Genomic DNA, 15,819 nt, shown 5'->3' with positions numbered 1-15,819 from the left:
GTGGAGTTGATCGCGGGCGAAGGTGATCGGGCCGAGAGACGATCGGAGCAAGCAAGCAAGCAAGCAAGTAAGTAAGTAAGTAAGTAACTCGTCCCGCCAATCCTGTCAATCCCATCTCCCAGATGAAGCTTGCGCGGTTCCCCAGGGAGGGAGAGGCAGCCCCTGAAAGGCTCGGGCGCGTGTTCCAGCGAGCCGGGAGACGGCGTTCGTGCACGCGATTACGGCCGCCGGGGTCGTGTACTCCCTCGGCCGCGCCTGCCGCGACGGCCAGCTATCTTCGTGCGGCTGCTCCAGGAGCGGCCGGCCCAAGGACCTCAACCGAGAGTGGATATGGGGCGGCTGCGGTGACAATCTCGAGTACGGATACAAGTGAGTAGGGGCGGCCCGGAGCTAGGGGGGCGGGCCGATCCGATGGCCCGGTGGTCCCCCGGAGGCTGGACCACCGGGCCAGCGGCTCGGCCGGCCCTCGCGGCGCGCGCACGCACGCACGCACGCACGACCTTGTAACGTTGGCCACGGCCCGCCGACCCCAGGTTCGCCCAGTCGTTCGTCGATGTGCGGGAACGCGAGCGCAGCTACAAGAGGCGCAGCCGCGAGCACGGAAGGAGCCTGATGAACCTGCACAACAACGAGGCCGGGCGCAGGGTAGGAGACACTTTTATCTTCTTTAAGCCCTTTATCACGCGCTCCCTCCTCTTTGTTTGTTTCCGGCTGACAGGCGATCATCAAGCGCTCCAAGGTCACGTGCAAGTGCCACGGCGTCTCCGGGAGCTGCAGTCTCATCACCTGCTGGCAGCAGCTCGCCTCCTTCAGGGAGATAGGTGAGAAGAGCCCTTTTTATTCATTCGGATGGACACGGGCAGCGAGTGTTGGGACCCTAAGTGCCTCCTCGCTCGCCGTCCGTCCTTTTATGCCGGCTCCTTATGATTATTCGAGTTGGCTGGACGCGCTCGAGAGCCAGTGCATTCTCATGAAAATTTACTTCCAGCCGTCAGCCCGATATTTTTTCATCGTTATCGCAACATTTTACGGCTGAATAAATTATTCTTTTCAGAAAAACCTCGCAACGACGTAATCGGGTATGTCTTATAATAAGGAACCTGCGTGATCTTTGCTTTCTCCACACGCCCCCCCCCCACCACCTACGCTCTCTCTCTCTAATTCTCGCGCGCGCGCACTCTACCCTCCCCCTTCGCCGTACAATTTTCCAACTTTTTCTTCCTTTCGGCATTTACCGTTCGTTACTCCTCGTGATTTATAATTGGCGTACGTCGTGCTAGCGCAAAATCCCCATTCGTGGGTTTCGCGCAATTTCGTTAAACCCTTTAAGCAATAATATATACAGGAGTAATTTCCCATCTACGAAGCTTCACTTTTATTATTAACGTTATGGGAAAGAGCCTAGAATAAATAAATTAAAAATCTGACGTCATTATCGGAAAATACAGCGCAAATGTACACTTTGCCCGATATGTCGTCGTCGCATGTGATGAAAACCTGTTTATCGACCATTTTAATGAACAATAAAATATTTTGAAAATCCTTTGCTTTTTAAGACAAGCCACCGTGTTAAGCTTGATTATGGGAATTTAACGAACAAAACAGGACGAACTAAACTAAATACCTCGTCTATCATAAACATCGAAATACTTAGCTAATCATAAGTGCTAAGTAGCTTTACGACGTATAAAGTACTTTCGTAGAAATACGCAATTTGAAGTGAACAGAAACGGCCAAGGAACAGCCGGTAATTAAAAGGTTTTTATCTATTTGCACATTTATTTATAATAAAAAGTGTAGTTAGAAAAATTGTATTTCCTTTATTAAAGCTTGAGTGCACGTTTTGTTCCTTGCTGTCGAATGATTTACGGCACGATTCATTATTATTCCCGTTTGCCGTTAGTTCGTAACGAATTCAGCATTATTTGAAAATACGTATTATTATTTTTTAGAGGAAAGGACTTTAAATAATGTTCCTTGCATGTATACCACATCAATTCTAAATGCACGCGCACAAACGTATAAGTATTTTTACATTTTCGTTGCATGTACACTTGGCGTGACCGTACATTTCAAAAAAGAAAAAAAACAAAACAAAACCCGATATTATATATAGTAAGTGAGTAATAATATATTAACCAAATATAAGCTATCAGATATTAAATAATCATGTATGTATGTATATGTATATGTACATGTATATGTATATATATAATAATAATAATAATAATACAAATTCAAGTCCTTTAATAAAAAAAAAAAGGAAAAAAAATGTGCTTAAAAAAATATGCGTTACAGCCTTTTACCACGCAACATGTCGTTTCAACTATTATACAATATCAAATGAATCTTATTAAAAAATTTCTTTCGCATATAAACGATTTAAATCCAGACACATATCTAGCACATAATAAAAGATTTAATTTTCATTTTTAACGAATACATTAGTTACATTTTATAAAAGAGTTTAAATTTGTTTTTAGCAATTATTATATACGAACTATCGCCCCCCCCCCCTCCCATAAGCCATAAAACAATTTTTCACATAAATAACGCATTTGCACATTATATGGAATAATATTGTCAAGACTGAATGAGCAATTATTGTCATACTTTTTTAAGATGACCGATAAATGGTTACTTTGAAGGACAAACAAATATACATATGACAAAATAATTGTAAAAGTGAATAAACAATTTTTACTTTATCATTTTATCTTGAGGGCTAATTTATTTATTAATTTTTTTTTTTTTTTTTTACTTTGAATTTGTTCTTGTATCGATAAAGTTGATATGTTTGTGATATACGTGCGATAAGATTTCAGATGCTCATAATAAATAATGAATTAATAAATGAAATGCGTTTCTTGATTGGGTAGAAATGTTATTCCATTGAAATCTAAATGAATAGAAAAATATTTAAAATAATCATTAATTATAAAACAAGAACAGTCGGATCATATGAAAGATAAATCTATCTTGCGGTATAAGATTTTTTTTTTTTTTTTGTTATTTAAATTACTAACGATTTGATCAATTCTTGGCTTTTATGGATATTTCATGCCGTAAATTTTTTTAATAAAGTTTAAACAATCTGAATTACCTGAAAACTATAAGCTTCATTCTTTATACTAACAATGAAAAATTACTATTTAAAAATACGAAATACTTCTCGTGCAAGGTGCTGTCTATCTAAACAGATTCGTTTTCCAGATATATATGAAATTATATATTGTAAATATTTACATAGAAAATATTAAAATAATAATCGAGTTAATTATCGAGCCTTTGTTTATTTGAAAAAAAAAAAAAAAAAAAAAAAAAAAAAAAATTATACGAATAAACTCACATCAGCTTTACATTATGATGAAACGTTGTAAGATTATTATTTTCTTTTTCTTTTAGGAATGTTGAATTAAATTTATGGATATTTAAAAAAAATTTATTATTATTTAGCGTTGGGCTAAAAATGAAGAGGAATTTAAAGTATTTATGCACTGTTTAAAGCCACAAGCTTTAATATAATTTTACATTCTCCAAATTAAGCGTAGAAATTCGAACATAAAAATATCTTTAGTATCAAAATGATCGAAATTGAGTATTTTTGTATTAAAAAAAAATCGAAAAAAATAAATCTTTATAAAATATTTAAAAATAAAAATTTATATTTCCATAAGAGCGAAAATACTTTATTTTTGTTGGGTCTGTAATTTATAAATATTTGTCTAGAATATTAATTATTGTTTACCCTTCTTTACTTTCGTTTTACCCCTTATGTGTTTTATGATTATAGTTTCACTATGCAATAATAGTAAATTGTTTAAAGCCGTACGACAATATATTGACATAAAGTCGTTGAATAGTTTAAATGAGCTAATTAATTAATGGAGGGATAATTCATGACGGTTCAAATATGAAAATCGCCGTGTAAAAGAAGAATAAAAAGGACTTTATTTTTATTATGTGCTGTAATTCTTAAAATGAAAACAATCTTTATAATTCTTTAGAAATAATTGTTTAATAAAATATTATAAAATTTGTAAACACTCAATACAATTATAACACATTTACTATATAATTAAATAATATTTTAATTCCACTGGATTAATAATTATTTAATATAAGCAACCTGTAATTTATACATAAACAAGTGTAATTTGCATGTATTGTATTTGATTATTACAGCGCTTACAGCGTTACATTTACAATGCTGAATATACCTGTGCTGTTTTTATTTTTATTCAAGAGTAACTTTGTTACATTCATTTGACTTTTAGCAGATAGTGCATTTTGTAAGTGCACTTTTTCTCTGGCTTAAATACGTTATTAATACTAAAATCTCAATATGTTCGTAAGGACTAAAATTGCCTTAGGGACTAAATTTATCCATAATTCTCGAAAGTGCTCAAATGCTTTGTATTAATAAAAATGAGATTGGCCGCATGAAAAGTAACAGTTACACAGTCCCGTGGGTGTTTAACGCTCGTCGATAAGTTAACGTTGCATCTTATCGACAGTGCAATTACAATTTAATTAATAAAACTATTCGATATTTGTAGGTTCGTCTTGGAATTTTTCAAATCCGAGAGACCGTATAAGCAGCATATCACCGAGTATCGAAATAGAAAATAAACAGTACATTTATTTGTATAAAAGAAATTTATTCTGAGACCTTTTTCTTCTTTTTATAATTTGCTTTTCATTTCGTAGATAAAAACTCGACGTAGATATCTTAATTATTTAATGTAAATGTATTTAACGGCACCTACAATAAGCTACAATAAATTATGATTTTTAAAAATAGTTGTTGACATACTGTTGATTATGGCTATTATGGCTATTGATTTTTTACGTAAGTAATCTGTGGTAATGAACGATGACATATTGTTGAATACACGTTTGAAATTAAATTCGTAAATTTTTATTAACATAATAAAAATGTTATCACATTCGATTAGACGATATACACTTATTTTTAAGACCGATGTTTATTGTATTACGATCGAGCCGATTTTTATTATCCTTAGATACACCAAGGATGATTGGATTTATACACTTCAAATATACACGTACTTCAACTTGTACACCCCTTTGGAAAAAAAAAAAAAAAAAAAAAAAAAAACTTACAACTTACAACTACGGTTGCTGTATTTTTTTTTTATTTTTATTGTTTTTTTTTATCTTAAGCATTTTCACGGCATTCAATTTTCCATTTGCTCATTTTTCTTTTTTCTCCATCTTCCCCGTTTTCTCCCTCCCTACTCTCTCTTCCCTAAACCCCCTTTCTTAGTTAACGTCACTAATAAACACAGCGCATTGTCTCTAATTATCATCGATAAGATTTTTATAACGTGAAATTCAATTAATTCGTTTACAATTTCCGACACAGGGGACTACCTTTTGGACAAATACGATGGAGCGACGGAAGTTAAGGTGAACAGAAGAGGCCGCCTATCGATCAGGGATCCACGATATTCTCTGCCCACGGCCAACGATTTGGTTTACTTAGACGACTCGCCCAACTATTGCTTCGCCAATGCTTCCTTGGGCTCCTTAGGTTTGTATTATTCGACTTTCCCTTTTTCGCCTACGCAGGATACCTTGCAAAACGTTGTAACGATATTTTTACATTACGTTGCCACTCGAAACCTACCGCGAATCAAACCTAACGTACCGTCTATAAGCCTCGACGCGTATGCCCAATGCTTCATCCAAGTCAAAAAAAAAAAAAAAAAATAAATAAATAAAATAAAAACCCAACAACCCCCTTCCTTCCTTCTGCCACTAACGGCAATTGCGCATTACGCCAGACACGCTCCGTGCACATACGGCATTCAATGCCTAAAGTCCTTGATTATCGAGAGCGGTCGACGCGAAATTACAGCGACTCTTATAATTGCTGCCTAATTTCACAAAGCTGTCGACAAAAGCAACGAGTAAAAAAAAAAAAATAATAATAATAATAAAAAATGAGTCGGATGCCTTTGCGCATGGAAAGACAGAAGAGCGAAAGATTCGTCCAACCAAGGATTATAAAGCTATTAGGAATATTTATATACACCCCCCCCACCCCCACCCGCCCCTCACCAAGCCATATCGTACTCGGGCTAATCGTTTCTACATAAACATCTTTACTATTCGTTGCTAAAACGTTTCGCAGGTACCCGCGGCCGAACATGCAACCGAACCTCCTCAGGCATCGACGGCTGCAATCTTCTGTGCTGTGGCCGCGGCTATAACACCCAGAAGAGTACGCTCAACGAGAGATGCGACTGTAAGTTCCACTGGTGCTGTCACGTCCAGTGCAGCACTTGCAGCAAGAGCGTGGACGTCCACACGTGCAAATGAGCTGCTTACGATGCGGGACGCCACGCGGGATTAATTTATTCGATCAGTCTTTGTTTGGTGTCGATGAGCGCGGTTCCACCACCTCCACCATCTCCTCCACCTCCTCCACCTCTTACACCTCCTACTCCTCCGCCCAATGAATGACAGATTACGTATTTACAAAACTTTCCAATAACCTTCCGACTTTAACATTTTTAACAATATTTAAAGCGTCCCCTCCTCCTCCCCCCCTCCCCAGCTCCTCCTCATCAACCGTCTCTATCTCACTCGCTCACAGACACGCACGCACGCACGCACGCACGCACGCACGCACGCACGCACGCACACACACACACACACACTCTCTCTCTCTCTCTCTCTCTATCTCTATCTCTCCGTGTATTTCGTTCGCTCTTTCATTCTTCGTTCTTTCTTTCTATAGGAAAAAAGGCAGTGTAAACAGACTTGTTCGTGTACTATTATCTTAACGTAAATAATTGCGAATTTCAATAACCTGAGTTCTTTAAGCAATCAACGTACTATAATAACAATAAATAACATTTTTCTTACTGAAGAAGTGTCTAGTTTATGAAATCTGTACAATGTTGAGTATTATCGACTCGTGAATGAATTCACTACACTGAACACAAAGGTGAGGCAGCCAAATGTCAAAATAGAGCCATGATCGACCATTGCACTACCTTCCCAACCTTGATCTATGCAATCGCTGCTGTTGCGCCTTTCTCTCCTATTAGCACATTTGCACGTACATTGCTTCACGGGAGCGCCGTCGATTGCGATCGGTGTATTTCTATTTGCAATCTGTTTTATAACTTCGACCGCATCGTGGTCTTTCGTTTTGGAAGAGTGTCCATCTTTAGTCGCATCAACATAATCGACATCGATCGGATGCATACTGTAATTGCAGGAATATAAAACGTTGTCAACCGTAGTTCCATGCTCACTGTAATTCAGCAGTTCGTAGCGATTGGTAGTCTGTAAATAAGTATTTATATACACACGTACACATGCAATATGCATAAAATAATTATATTTATATTTACATATATATCTATACATATATACACGCACACACGCACGCACACACGCACACACACACACACACACACACACACACACATATATATATATATATATATATTAACACACGTACACTCGCAATCACATATCCACTCACTGGCCACCCACTCACTCGCTCACCCACTCAATCGCTCGCTCACTCACTCACTCACTCACTCACTCCCTCACTCACTCACTCACTCACTCACTCTCTATCGCACACGCACACACAGAGGCGACAATTGAAAACTCACATTATATCTAGGCAATGGAATGAGAAAAAGGTATATTATTTTATAATCTTTTAGAATATTCAGTGTTCGAGTAACGCGAGCTGTATACAGGATTAGCCTTGTTTTTGTACTTGTTTAAATGTGTTTGGAAAAAATTTGTATCGAATAAAATAAAAATAAATGAAACATTAATATGGTAACGTTAATTTAATATCCCATTTACCTCGTCGAAGAAGATGACTGCGTGCTTTGGTGATATAAAACTGCAGGAACCATATCGACCAAGTAATAAATCAGATTCGCAACCTGTTCCGATATTGAGAGTCTTACAAGTCATGAATACTGGAGGACCTGTCGTTTGGCCTAATGGAAACATAAGTGCTCTAGCTTTTGAGGTGCAATTTAAAGTTTGATAGCATTCTTCCATTGGATTCAAAATTTGTTCTAACCTTTGTTGGGCTAATGCTTCTAATACTGGCCTTTCTAAAAGACTAATTCCTTCTTTTATACTTAATCCTAAGCCACTTTTCATAAAAACATTATCTTCTAATTCCGTATCACTTTCACATTTGCTGTCCTCGCTTATATCGTTAGTCCGTTCACTTTGTACTATCTCTTCTCTCTTTTCATCTACATCTAATAAAATACCATTGTCTTTAGTACTAATTTCCTCTACTTCTGATTTAACGTCTTCACTATTTTCTACTTGTGCTTCGTCGTACTCGGTTCTAGAAACGTCGGTAGAAAACTTTTTTTTCGACGTTGGATATATAAAACTACCCGATCTGTATACATTACAAAAATCAAGCTCAGGCGGATTAGCATAATGAAACTTTACACTAGGTGGAACTTTAACTCTACACTTTTGATTATGCTTAATCTTTATCCTAAATGGGGGATTAATGGAGTGAGCTTTTCGCAAAAATTGCAGTTTAACGGCGTGTTGATCGATTCGTTGGTGGGCAAATTTGTCCCACAACTTAACCCTTTCTGTAGCGGCACACGAGGTCAAAAGATTTTGATCGATAAAGTGATTCAAATGATTTGGGCACATCCATCTACCGCTTGGGAATGCAGTGAGGGGTGGATCTAAGCAGTCTTGATGAAAATACAATGGGCAATAATCGCACGCGATGAGAGGAGCTTTTCTACAACTCCGTCCGCATTCGAAACAAAGACGTGCGGGTAGCGGAATAATAGATCCATTCTCGTGATAATGAATTTTTCCTGCAAACAATATAATAATTACTGATTTATCCAATACCATGCTTAAAATATCCTCAAAAAACATCGATAAATATTACGCATTCTGTCAAAAATGAGCAACGGCGTTTTATTTGCCTATATTTCATTCGATCGATCGTAACTTGAACATCGTTCGAACAACAGTCAAGGCAAATTTTATATAACTTTCATTAATATGTATAGATTGCGGTTATTGGTAAGCTAAACTTTCAATAAAACTTACGTTAAATATAACAAGGCAATATGAATGCATCTTATTAATTGGCATTAATACTAACCATTGAGATTTGTGGCGTTATGATGCTTTCCCCTCTTGTAGGAAACTGGATCTATTTTATCCGTCCCAGGAAATGTTATAGGTAACTGTAATTCTCTAGGTAAATTGAATTCTCTAGGATTAACTAACGAAGCTGCAAAGGCTAGAACTTCTAAAGCGGATTTTTTCTTTCTTTTGTTTCCAGCATTATTTTCTCTCTTTAAAGCACAATGGCAAGCATGACATATCCATTCTCCGTTTGGAATATCCGACAACTCTAATGGAGGATTGCTACATCAAACCATTAAATCGAATCATTAATGAGAAAAGCTAGTTATCCGCAAGGACTTTTTTTTTTTTTTAGAAAAAAATATGCTCACTGGCATTGTAGGTGAAAGGAGGCTGGGCATTTATCACAGCATATGAGCTCTCCTCCGTCGTGGCAGGCATCGCAAAAATCTCTATTATGACCTCGTCCAGGTCGTTTGAAATATGCATGCCTCCTTTCCTCCTTTTCTTTCTTCAATTTTAACGAGTGAGAATCTTCACAAGACGGTGGAGCGATCAATGCCTGTATTTGCTGTATAAACGTTCGCGTTAAAATTATTAAATATCTTGCTAAATTATTAATGAGCATGCAGCAATACTCACTGGCATCAATCCACCAGGCGAATTAACATCAATTTCAAAAGCAGGAACTTTATGAGACATGATTGTGCGAATAGCAAAAGCCCTCGCGATTATTCACTCAAATGTAAGTTGTTGCCTAGCCTTATCCTTGAAATTCCCGTCGTTTAGTATTATTATTTGTGAAGTGGTTCCAGCGATTGGCATTGCATTTACTTAATGTTCTTTTTTGCCATGATGAAAATTAAGCATGAAAGCAAGCATGGTGGAATAATAATTATTCGCCTATACCGAAGCCTGTGTTGCTCACTCCAACCTTAAATCACAGTTTTCATGTTAACGAATATTTTTGACGTGACCACCATAAATGAAGTAAATGCATCAGATTGGCTCGTCGCGTGCGCATGCGAGGATGACGATGGTCGCGGGGCGTGGAGGAGAGGTGGAGGTTTTTAGACTTCAAGGAGTTTTTAAATGATGGAGAAAGTATTTCCTTTATGTTGTTTGTTATTATGACCTATGCAATGCCAATAAATATGATTAAACGAGTGCTATTTTATAAAAATTGTTAGTTGACGGTACGGCGTTCAGCGCCACCGGTATTAAAAAATTAATAACTATGTAGAAAAATTCAAGGTCATGTTTATGATTTGCCATACGGCGATGAAAGGATACGAGGTTTGTTTGAAAAAAATGATAGGTTGAAAGGAATTGCGGCAAAATGTGATTTTCCATTTTACGATTAGGTTTATTATTACATTTATTTTACTTTATTCGTTTCATTAATTTCTAAATCAATGGGATCACGAGATTTAATAATAATTTATTACAAAATGCATCCAAACAAATACACTTGTACAATACGTAAATTTAATTTTATAGAAAAATATAATATATTGAACGTTCTCATAAATAAAATGTTTATCATTTATTAATTTAACTGTCTAGTTTTTAACATCTTCAGCTTTGTCAATGAAAGTATTATTTTCGTCGATACTAATTACATTGTTTCACATATGACATACTCATTCGTTTATATGTACCATTAAGTTTATATTTCAGTTGCACAAAATTCTCTATAATCGCTTTCAACCATCATACCCAAGTTTAAAACTTTACATACACTTTTAAATTTAACAATATATTCCAACGAATAAATTATAATGTCATGACAATTTTTGCAGTATAAGTACATTATCATCTATCAATAAATTAACAGACTAATCATTACATGATATTGTAATTTATTATTTTTAAATTTCGTTTAAAATAATTCATATATAAAGGAATTACACGAGTCAATGATAATTTCTCTGTTGAAGCGCACCATCATCCTTTCATCGATGTCACATTATTTAACAAAATTAATTTATCTATTTATAGAATTTTTTTCTTTTCGTAAACAAATTCGACAAAGAACGCTACAAATTTTTTGCCTTCGAATTTCCCTGAACAACCGTATATTAAATATCTTGCACTCAGAAAATTTAAAAGTATAACAATACGTGACAAAAATATTTAATATATTTTATATCGAGTTCTCTTTAAATCGCTGTCTGCCTACGTTTGGATGTCACCTGCCTTCTTGTTATTTAATATTCAAATTACTATTTATTCGTTAACTATTTGTTACATCCTTAACAATTACACCCTTAACAATTAAATATAATTCTTCCTCGATAAACGTAGTTAGATCTCAGCTGCTAATATTATTAACGCACAATTACTTAGTAATCGCTTTATAATACACTATAATACATTTAAAATTTTACATATTTCCTATAACTTACGTAAATTACAAATAAATTATAAATAATACAATAATTAAATATGAAAAAATCTTTGTTTCATATATACATATATGCATTTTTTGTTCATCTATGTCTATTTATTTACACCATTTTGTGTGATTATTAATACCGGAGGACTGTCCGATAACTGTACAGGCCTTCTACGGCGTCTCACTATTATAACGTTTCTAACAGCCTGTAATTTGGAAAGGCTTAAAGTTTTCTTCTGAAAACTACTCTCTTCTTCGTTATTTACACACTGTACTTCCAAATTATCGGAAGACTTCGATAATCCATTGTTTCGACGATTATTAATATTAGCACCTTCGTAATCATCCTTTTGCGATGCTATGTCGTCATTAGTATTTTGGCGTCTTTCAATACAACAATTTTTCACTTCATCATTCGTTATTGTTATTGTCTCGTTATCCTTGTGTTCCTCGCTATCAAATGTATTCTCAATATTTTTCTCATTTACATGAATCTCGATATCTTCATCTGTAGTAATTTCATCGTTAATTATTATTTGCAATTTACAATCCTCGCCATCATCGGTACAATTGTCTGTTAAATTAGCCATTATTTTATTTACCATAGGTATATCGCAATTTGTTTTATCGCTTTCATTGTCGATTGGCTTTGTTTCGTTTGCAGAGGTTACATTACTTTCTTCAAGGTTATTTTCATCCTTCGTTAATTTTGTATTTATTCCATCGTCCAGCTTCACTTTTTCTATAGTATTTTCTACAACGTCTTTGTTTTCTTTGCGAGTAGGCTGAGAATTGCCTATTATTTCTGGTTGAATATTTTGAGTAAGTAAAGTTAGGAGTTGTCTATTCTCTCCAATTGTATTTTCATCCTTTTTTGGTTCACCTATGCTCTTTGCACAATGAACTTCTGTATTTCTCATTATCTCTAATGACCTGCCATTCTCATTAACAGTTTCTGACGAGTCATTAGCTTCTATCCTACAACTATTTAATGTTTCTTTAATTTGATCATTTTCTTGTATTTTCATCAATTTTGAAGTAGTTTTTATATTAATTACCATCTGGCTTGTGGCTCCACTTTGTTTGCCCACGCATTTATAGAGCGATTTATCATTAACCGAATCTACGATTTCACCTTCTTCTAATTCGTTTAATAAGTCTTCCATCTGGCTTTCGGGCTTCATATTTACATTCGTTACATCCATAATATGTGAATCATTGTCACTCATTACTTTTTCATTTTTGTTATTTGGACTAACATCTTGTTTCGCCGTACTACTGTCTTTCTGCTCCAAATTATCAATTTTTATTTCACTTACTATATTTCTATTCAATTGAACCTTCTCTTTTATATATTCGACATTATCGACTACTTTGTCATCGTACTTTTTAATCGAAAGCTTTTTATCACGCTTGTCTTCTGTAATTTTATTTAATTTAGCACATTCTTTTATATGTTCTACGTGCTTATTGGACAATTCGTTGTCACCCTTAATTTTTTTACTTTCATCATCTTGAATACTTGAATCTTTTGTCTCTGAACTATTCTTCTTCACCTTTTCTGTTGAAATCTTATCAGCACTACAAGCTTTAACGTTCAATCTATTCCGCTTACTTATATGTAATACTTTTTCTTCAGATTCACTTCGTCTTTTGCGTTTTGGAGTTTTATCTCTATAGTCTTTGTGTTTTTTACTAATTTCCAGATTCTGCAAATGCTCTTCTTGATCTCTTTTATGTACTCTATCCTGCTTAGATATAAAATTATGTTTGATGTCTTTATCGTTCTTACCGAGCTTAATTTTTTTAGATGTATGATCGTGTTTGTCATCTAATGATTTAGTATGCTTTTTACGAAGTTCGTCTTTAGCACTGGAACTGCTACTTCTTTCTCTATCGCGAGATTTATACCGATGTGAATTCCTATGCCGATCATTTTTTTCAAATTGATTATAATATTTATCCTTTCTACTGTGTCGATTGTTCGAATCTATATACAAAACATCATTGTGCCTGTGCCTATCGTGATAATTATAGTCGTCTCGATTTCTATAATCTTTCTGCACCGATGAATCATTATGATACCTTTTGCTGCTATGATTGTTTGAATGATTTTTACTCAATGTATCTGTTACATTACCATTAGCGACAAAGTACTTATTAAATTTTGGGATATCACCCTTTCTATTTATACATTGATCGTCCTTGGATTCTGAATAGTCAATTTTTTTCGTTAGAATTACTTCATTTTTAACAAAATCTATATTATTAGTTACTGCATCTAAAGTTTTATCAGAATTAATGTTAGCATCAACTTTTCCAGCCGCTTCATTAACAACGGCCAAATTTTCTTTATTGTTTACTTTATCAAAACATTCGTTTATCTTCTTGGTTTCGTCTTTTTTCATCGTTGACTCATCTTCTAGTAACTTTTGCGATTCATCCCCCACGTTTTTATTCGATTCATCTTCCAATTTCTTCCGAGACTCTTCATTTCTTTTAATTAATTCTTCTTTCTTACGTTGCTCTTCATTTTTCATCTTCAATTCTTCTTCTTTCTTTCTCCTTTCGCTTTCCATCTCTTTTTGAAGTTTCTTACGTAATCTTTCTCCATATATTGTATTTCTATACTCTGGATTATTATTTATTGCATCGTCATTGTCGTTGATGCTAATATTTTTCCTTCTTTCATTAACATTATTTTCTTCCTTAGCAAACTCATTTATCCTGGACTGTGCTTGATAAGTATGCTTATTAACCCCTTGATTCAGCTTTATTTCACTATTAGGTTCAATCTTTACAGGAGGAGGCGGATTATGTAAGTAATGATTACTTTGTACATGGTGCATACTATTTCGATGATATGGATTCCTTCGAAAAGTGAAGTTTTCCAGCCTAAAATATTTATTATTTATTATAAGTATCAGTAAACGTAGCGTCGATTAAAATACTTACTGAGCCCTTAAATCAGATATGGTACGATCTTTCCTAGAAATTTCAGCCTTCGCTGTTTTTATTAGGGAGGAAAAGTTCTTCTTCAATTTATCATTGATACCTTCGAGCTCCTGTAATTTTATTTTTAAAAGGCTTACTTCCTTTTCCAAGATCTGATTTTTTTCCTCAAATTTTTTACTCTGTATTTTTAAATTATTGAAATAATTATTAGATGCTCATATATAGTCCCATTTATAACCTACAACGCCACTTACAGTATTTTCCTTATTATCATTTTCACATTCGTCTGCATGGAAACTTGGCAGATCCGCATAAATATCAAAATCTTCCATCATTTGACTATATCAAAAAATATATCGTACATAATTTCGTGTTAAGCAAAGGTCTAGAATTAATAAAATATAAACAAAATCTTATCGAGAACTTTTTTTTACCAGAGATTAATCTATAACATTTTATCCACTTTGTCACTATTTCGCGCCAGACTGTAATTCTAGATAAGTTGAAAACTTATAAATCACATAGATAGGAAACTTGGATCGCAAAAGGGGTTTTCATGAAAATTCAAACTTTCCTACCTGGTAATGACAACAAATTGAAAACATTTAAATCAATTATTTAATAAACTTTGATAAACGAAAATAATTATTAAAAATTATATTTACATAAATATATGCTAGCTCATGCTTATATCAATGAGTATTTAATAGCATATTAATATATCATAATATTAGCTATTGTCAATTACATTGTTAAACAATATCATTAAAAAGAGTTTTTTTTACATTAATTTACGATGTATTGATAATACGTATTAATAGTAATATAATATTATTTTTTAATTGCCATTCTTTTAGTTAACTATGTTACACAAAGCAATTGAGCCCGAAATCTATTTTATAAGATTATTTTATTAATAAATAATGATATGAAATTGATGGAAGCCATTAAAACCCGTTTTAAGAAAATAATTATGAACAGAAATTTATTTAATTGTTTTATCTCTATTTCAAGATGCTGTTATTATTGTTTATAGTTATATCCTTTGTAGGCCTTCTTTATTGAAATATTTTTATAAATTGCATGCTAAGTCAATTATAATGCCGACATTTACTTTCGTATAAGTGTGCGTTTTCAAAATATTGTAAATAAAATTATATAATTAAATATATATTCCAATTACAATTATGTATTTATGTACAAAAAAAAAAATATATATATATATATATATATATATATAACATGTATAATTATTGAAATATATGGTATTAATTTTTTATACTCTCAATTAGATTTATTATATATGTTTTAAATAT

General features: G+C 34.1%; 3 protein-coding genes across 3 annotated transcripts in view; 1 reads left to right on the top strand and 2 right to left on the bottom strand.

Moving 5' to 3' along the window:
• The window catches only part of LOC105368807 (protein Wnt-5b), a 21,767-nt gene extending 15,313 nt beyond the window's left edge, over positions 1 to 6,454 (top strand). Inside the window, exons 4-8 of the mRNA XM_011507935.1 lie at positions 189 to 369; positions 534 to 645; positions 719 to 821; positions 5,390 to 5,557; positions 6,161 to 6,454. Of these exons, the coding sequence (XP_011506237.1) occupies positions 189 to 369; positions 534 to 645; positions 719 to 821; positions 5,390 to 5,557; positions 6,161 to 6,348 (752 nt within the window). The 3' untranslated portion in view covers positions 6,349 to 6,454. The remainder of the gene's footprint in view (positions 1 to 188; positions 370 to 533; positions 646 to 718; positions 822 to 5,389; positions 5,558 to 6,160) is intronic.
• A 254-nt stretch (positions 6,455 to 6,708) lies between these two features.
• On the bottom strand, positions 6,709 to 10,106 carry LOC105368805 (PHD finger protein 12). The gene is made up of 5 exons (XM_011507934.1): positions 9,793 to 10,106; positions 9,522 to 9,721; positions 9,164 to 9,432; positions 7,864 to 8,867; positions 6,709 to 7,323 (listed from the first exon to the last, which is right to left on the bottom strand). The coding sequence occupies exons 1-5, from the start codon at positions 9,850 to 9,852 to the stop codon at positions 6,940 to 6,942; spliced, it is 1,917 nt and encodes a 638-aa protein (XP_011506236.1). The 5' UTR covers positions 9,853 to 10,106; the 3' UTR covers positions 6,709 to 6,939.
• Positions 10,107 to 11,623: 1,517 nt separating this feature from the next.
• Positions 11,624 to 14,880, bottom strand: FLASH (FLICE-associated huge protein). The gene is given in 2 exon segments (XM_011507933.1): positions 11,624 to 14,682; positions 14,758 to 14,880. Coding segments are annotated over 2 exon segments (3,111 nt in total). The 5' UTR covers positions 14,839 to 14,880; the 3' UTR covers positions 11,624 to 11,652.
• Between the last annotated feature and the right edge of the window lie 939 nt (positions 14,881 to 15,819).

The sequence above is a fragment of the Ceratosolen solmsi genome, unplaced genomic scaffold (genome assembly GCF_000503995.2).
Source record: "Ceratosolen solmsi marchali unplaced genomic scaffold, CerSol_1.0 scaffold1, whole genome shotgun sequence".
Taxonomy (NCBI): domain Eukaryota; kingdom Metazoa; phylum Arthropoda; class Insecta; order Hymenoptera; family Agaonidae; genus Ceratosolen; species Ceratosolen solmsi.
The sequence above is the reverse complement of the archived record's forward strand: the minus strand, read 5'-3'. Positions and strand labels throughout refer to the sequence as shown.

What these genes read in the sequence shown, in the direction of transcription:
- LOC105368805 (XM_011507934.1), bottom strand. Translation starts at nt 9,852, where the DNA reads ATGTCTCATAAAGTTCCTGCTTTTGAAATTGATGTTAATTCGCCTGGT. An exon ending in TCCTTTCACCTACAATGCCA is followed by an intron (nt 9,433 to 9,521) that starts GTGAGCATATTT and finishes GGTTTGATGTAG; the next exon opens with CAATCCTCCATTAGAGTTGT. An exon ending in CAGTCATCTTCTTCGACGAG is followed by an intron (nt 7,324 to 7,863) that starts GTAAATGGGATA and finishes ACTTATTTACAG; the next exon opens with ACTACCAATCGCTACGAACT.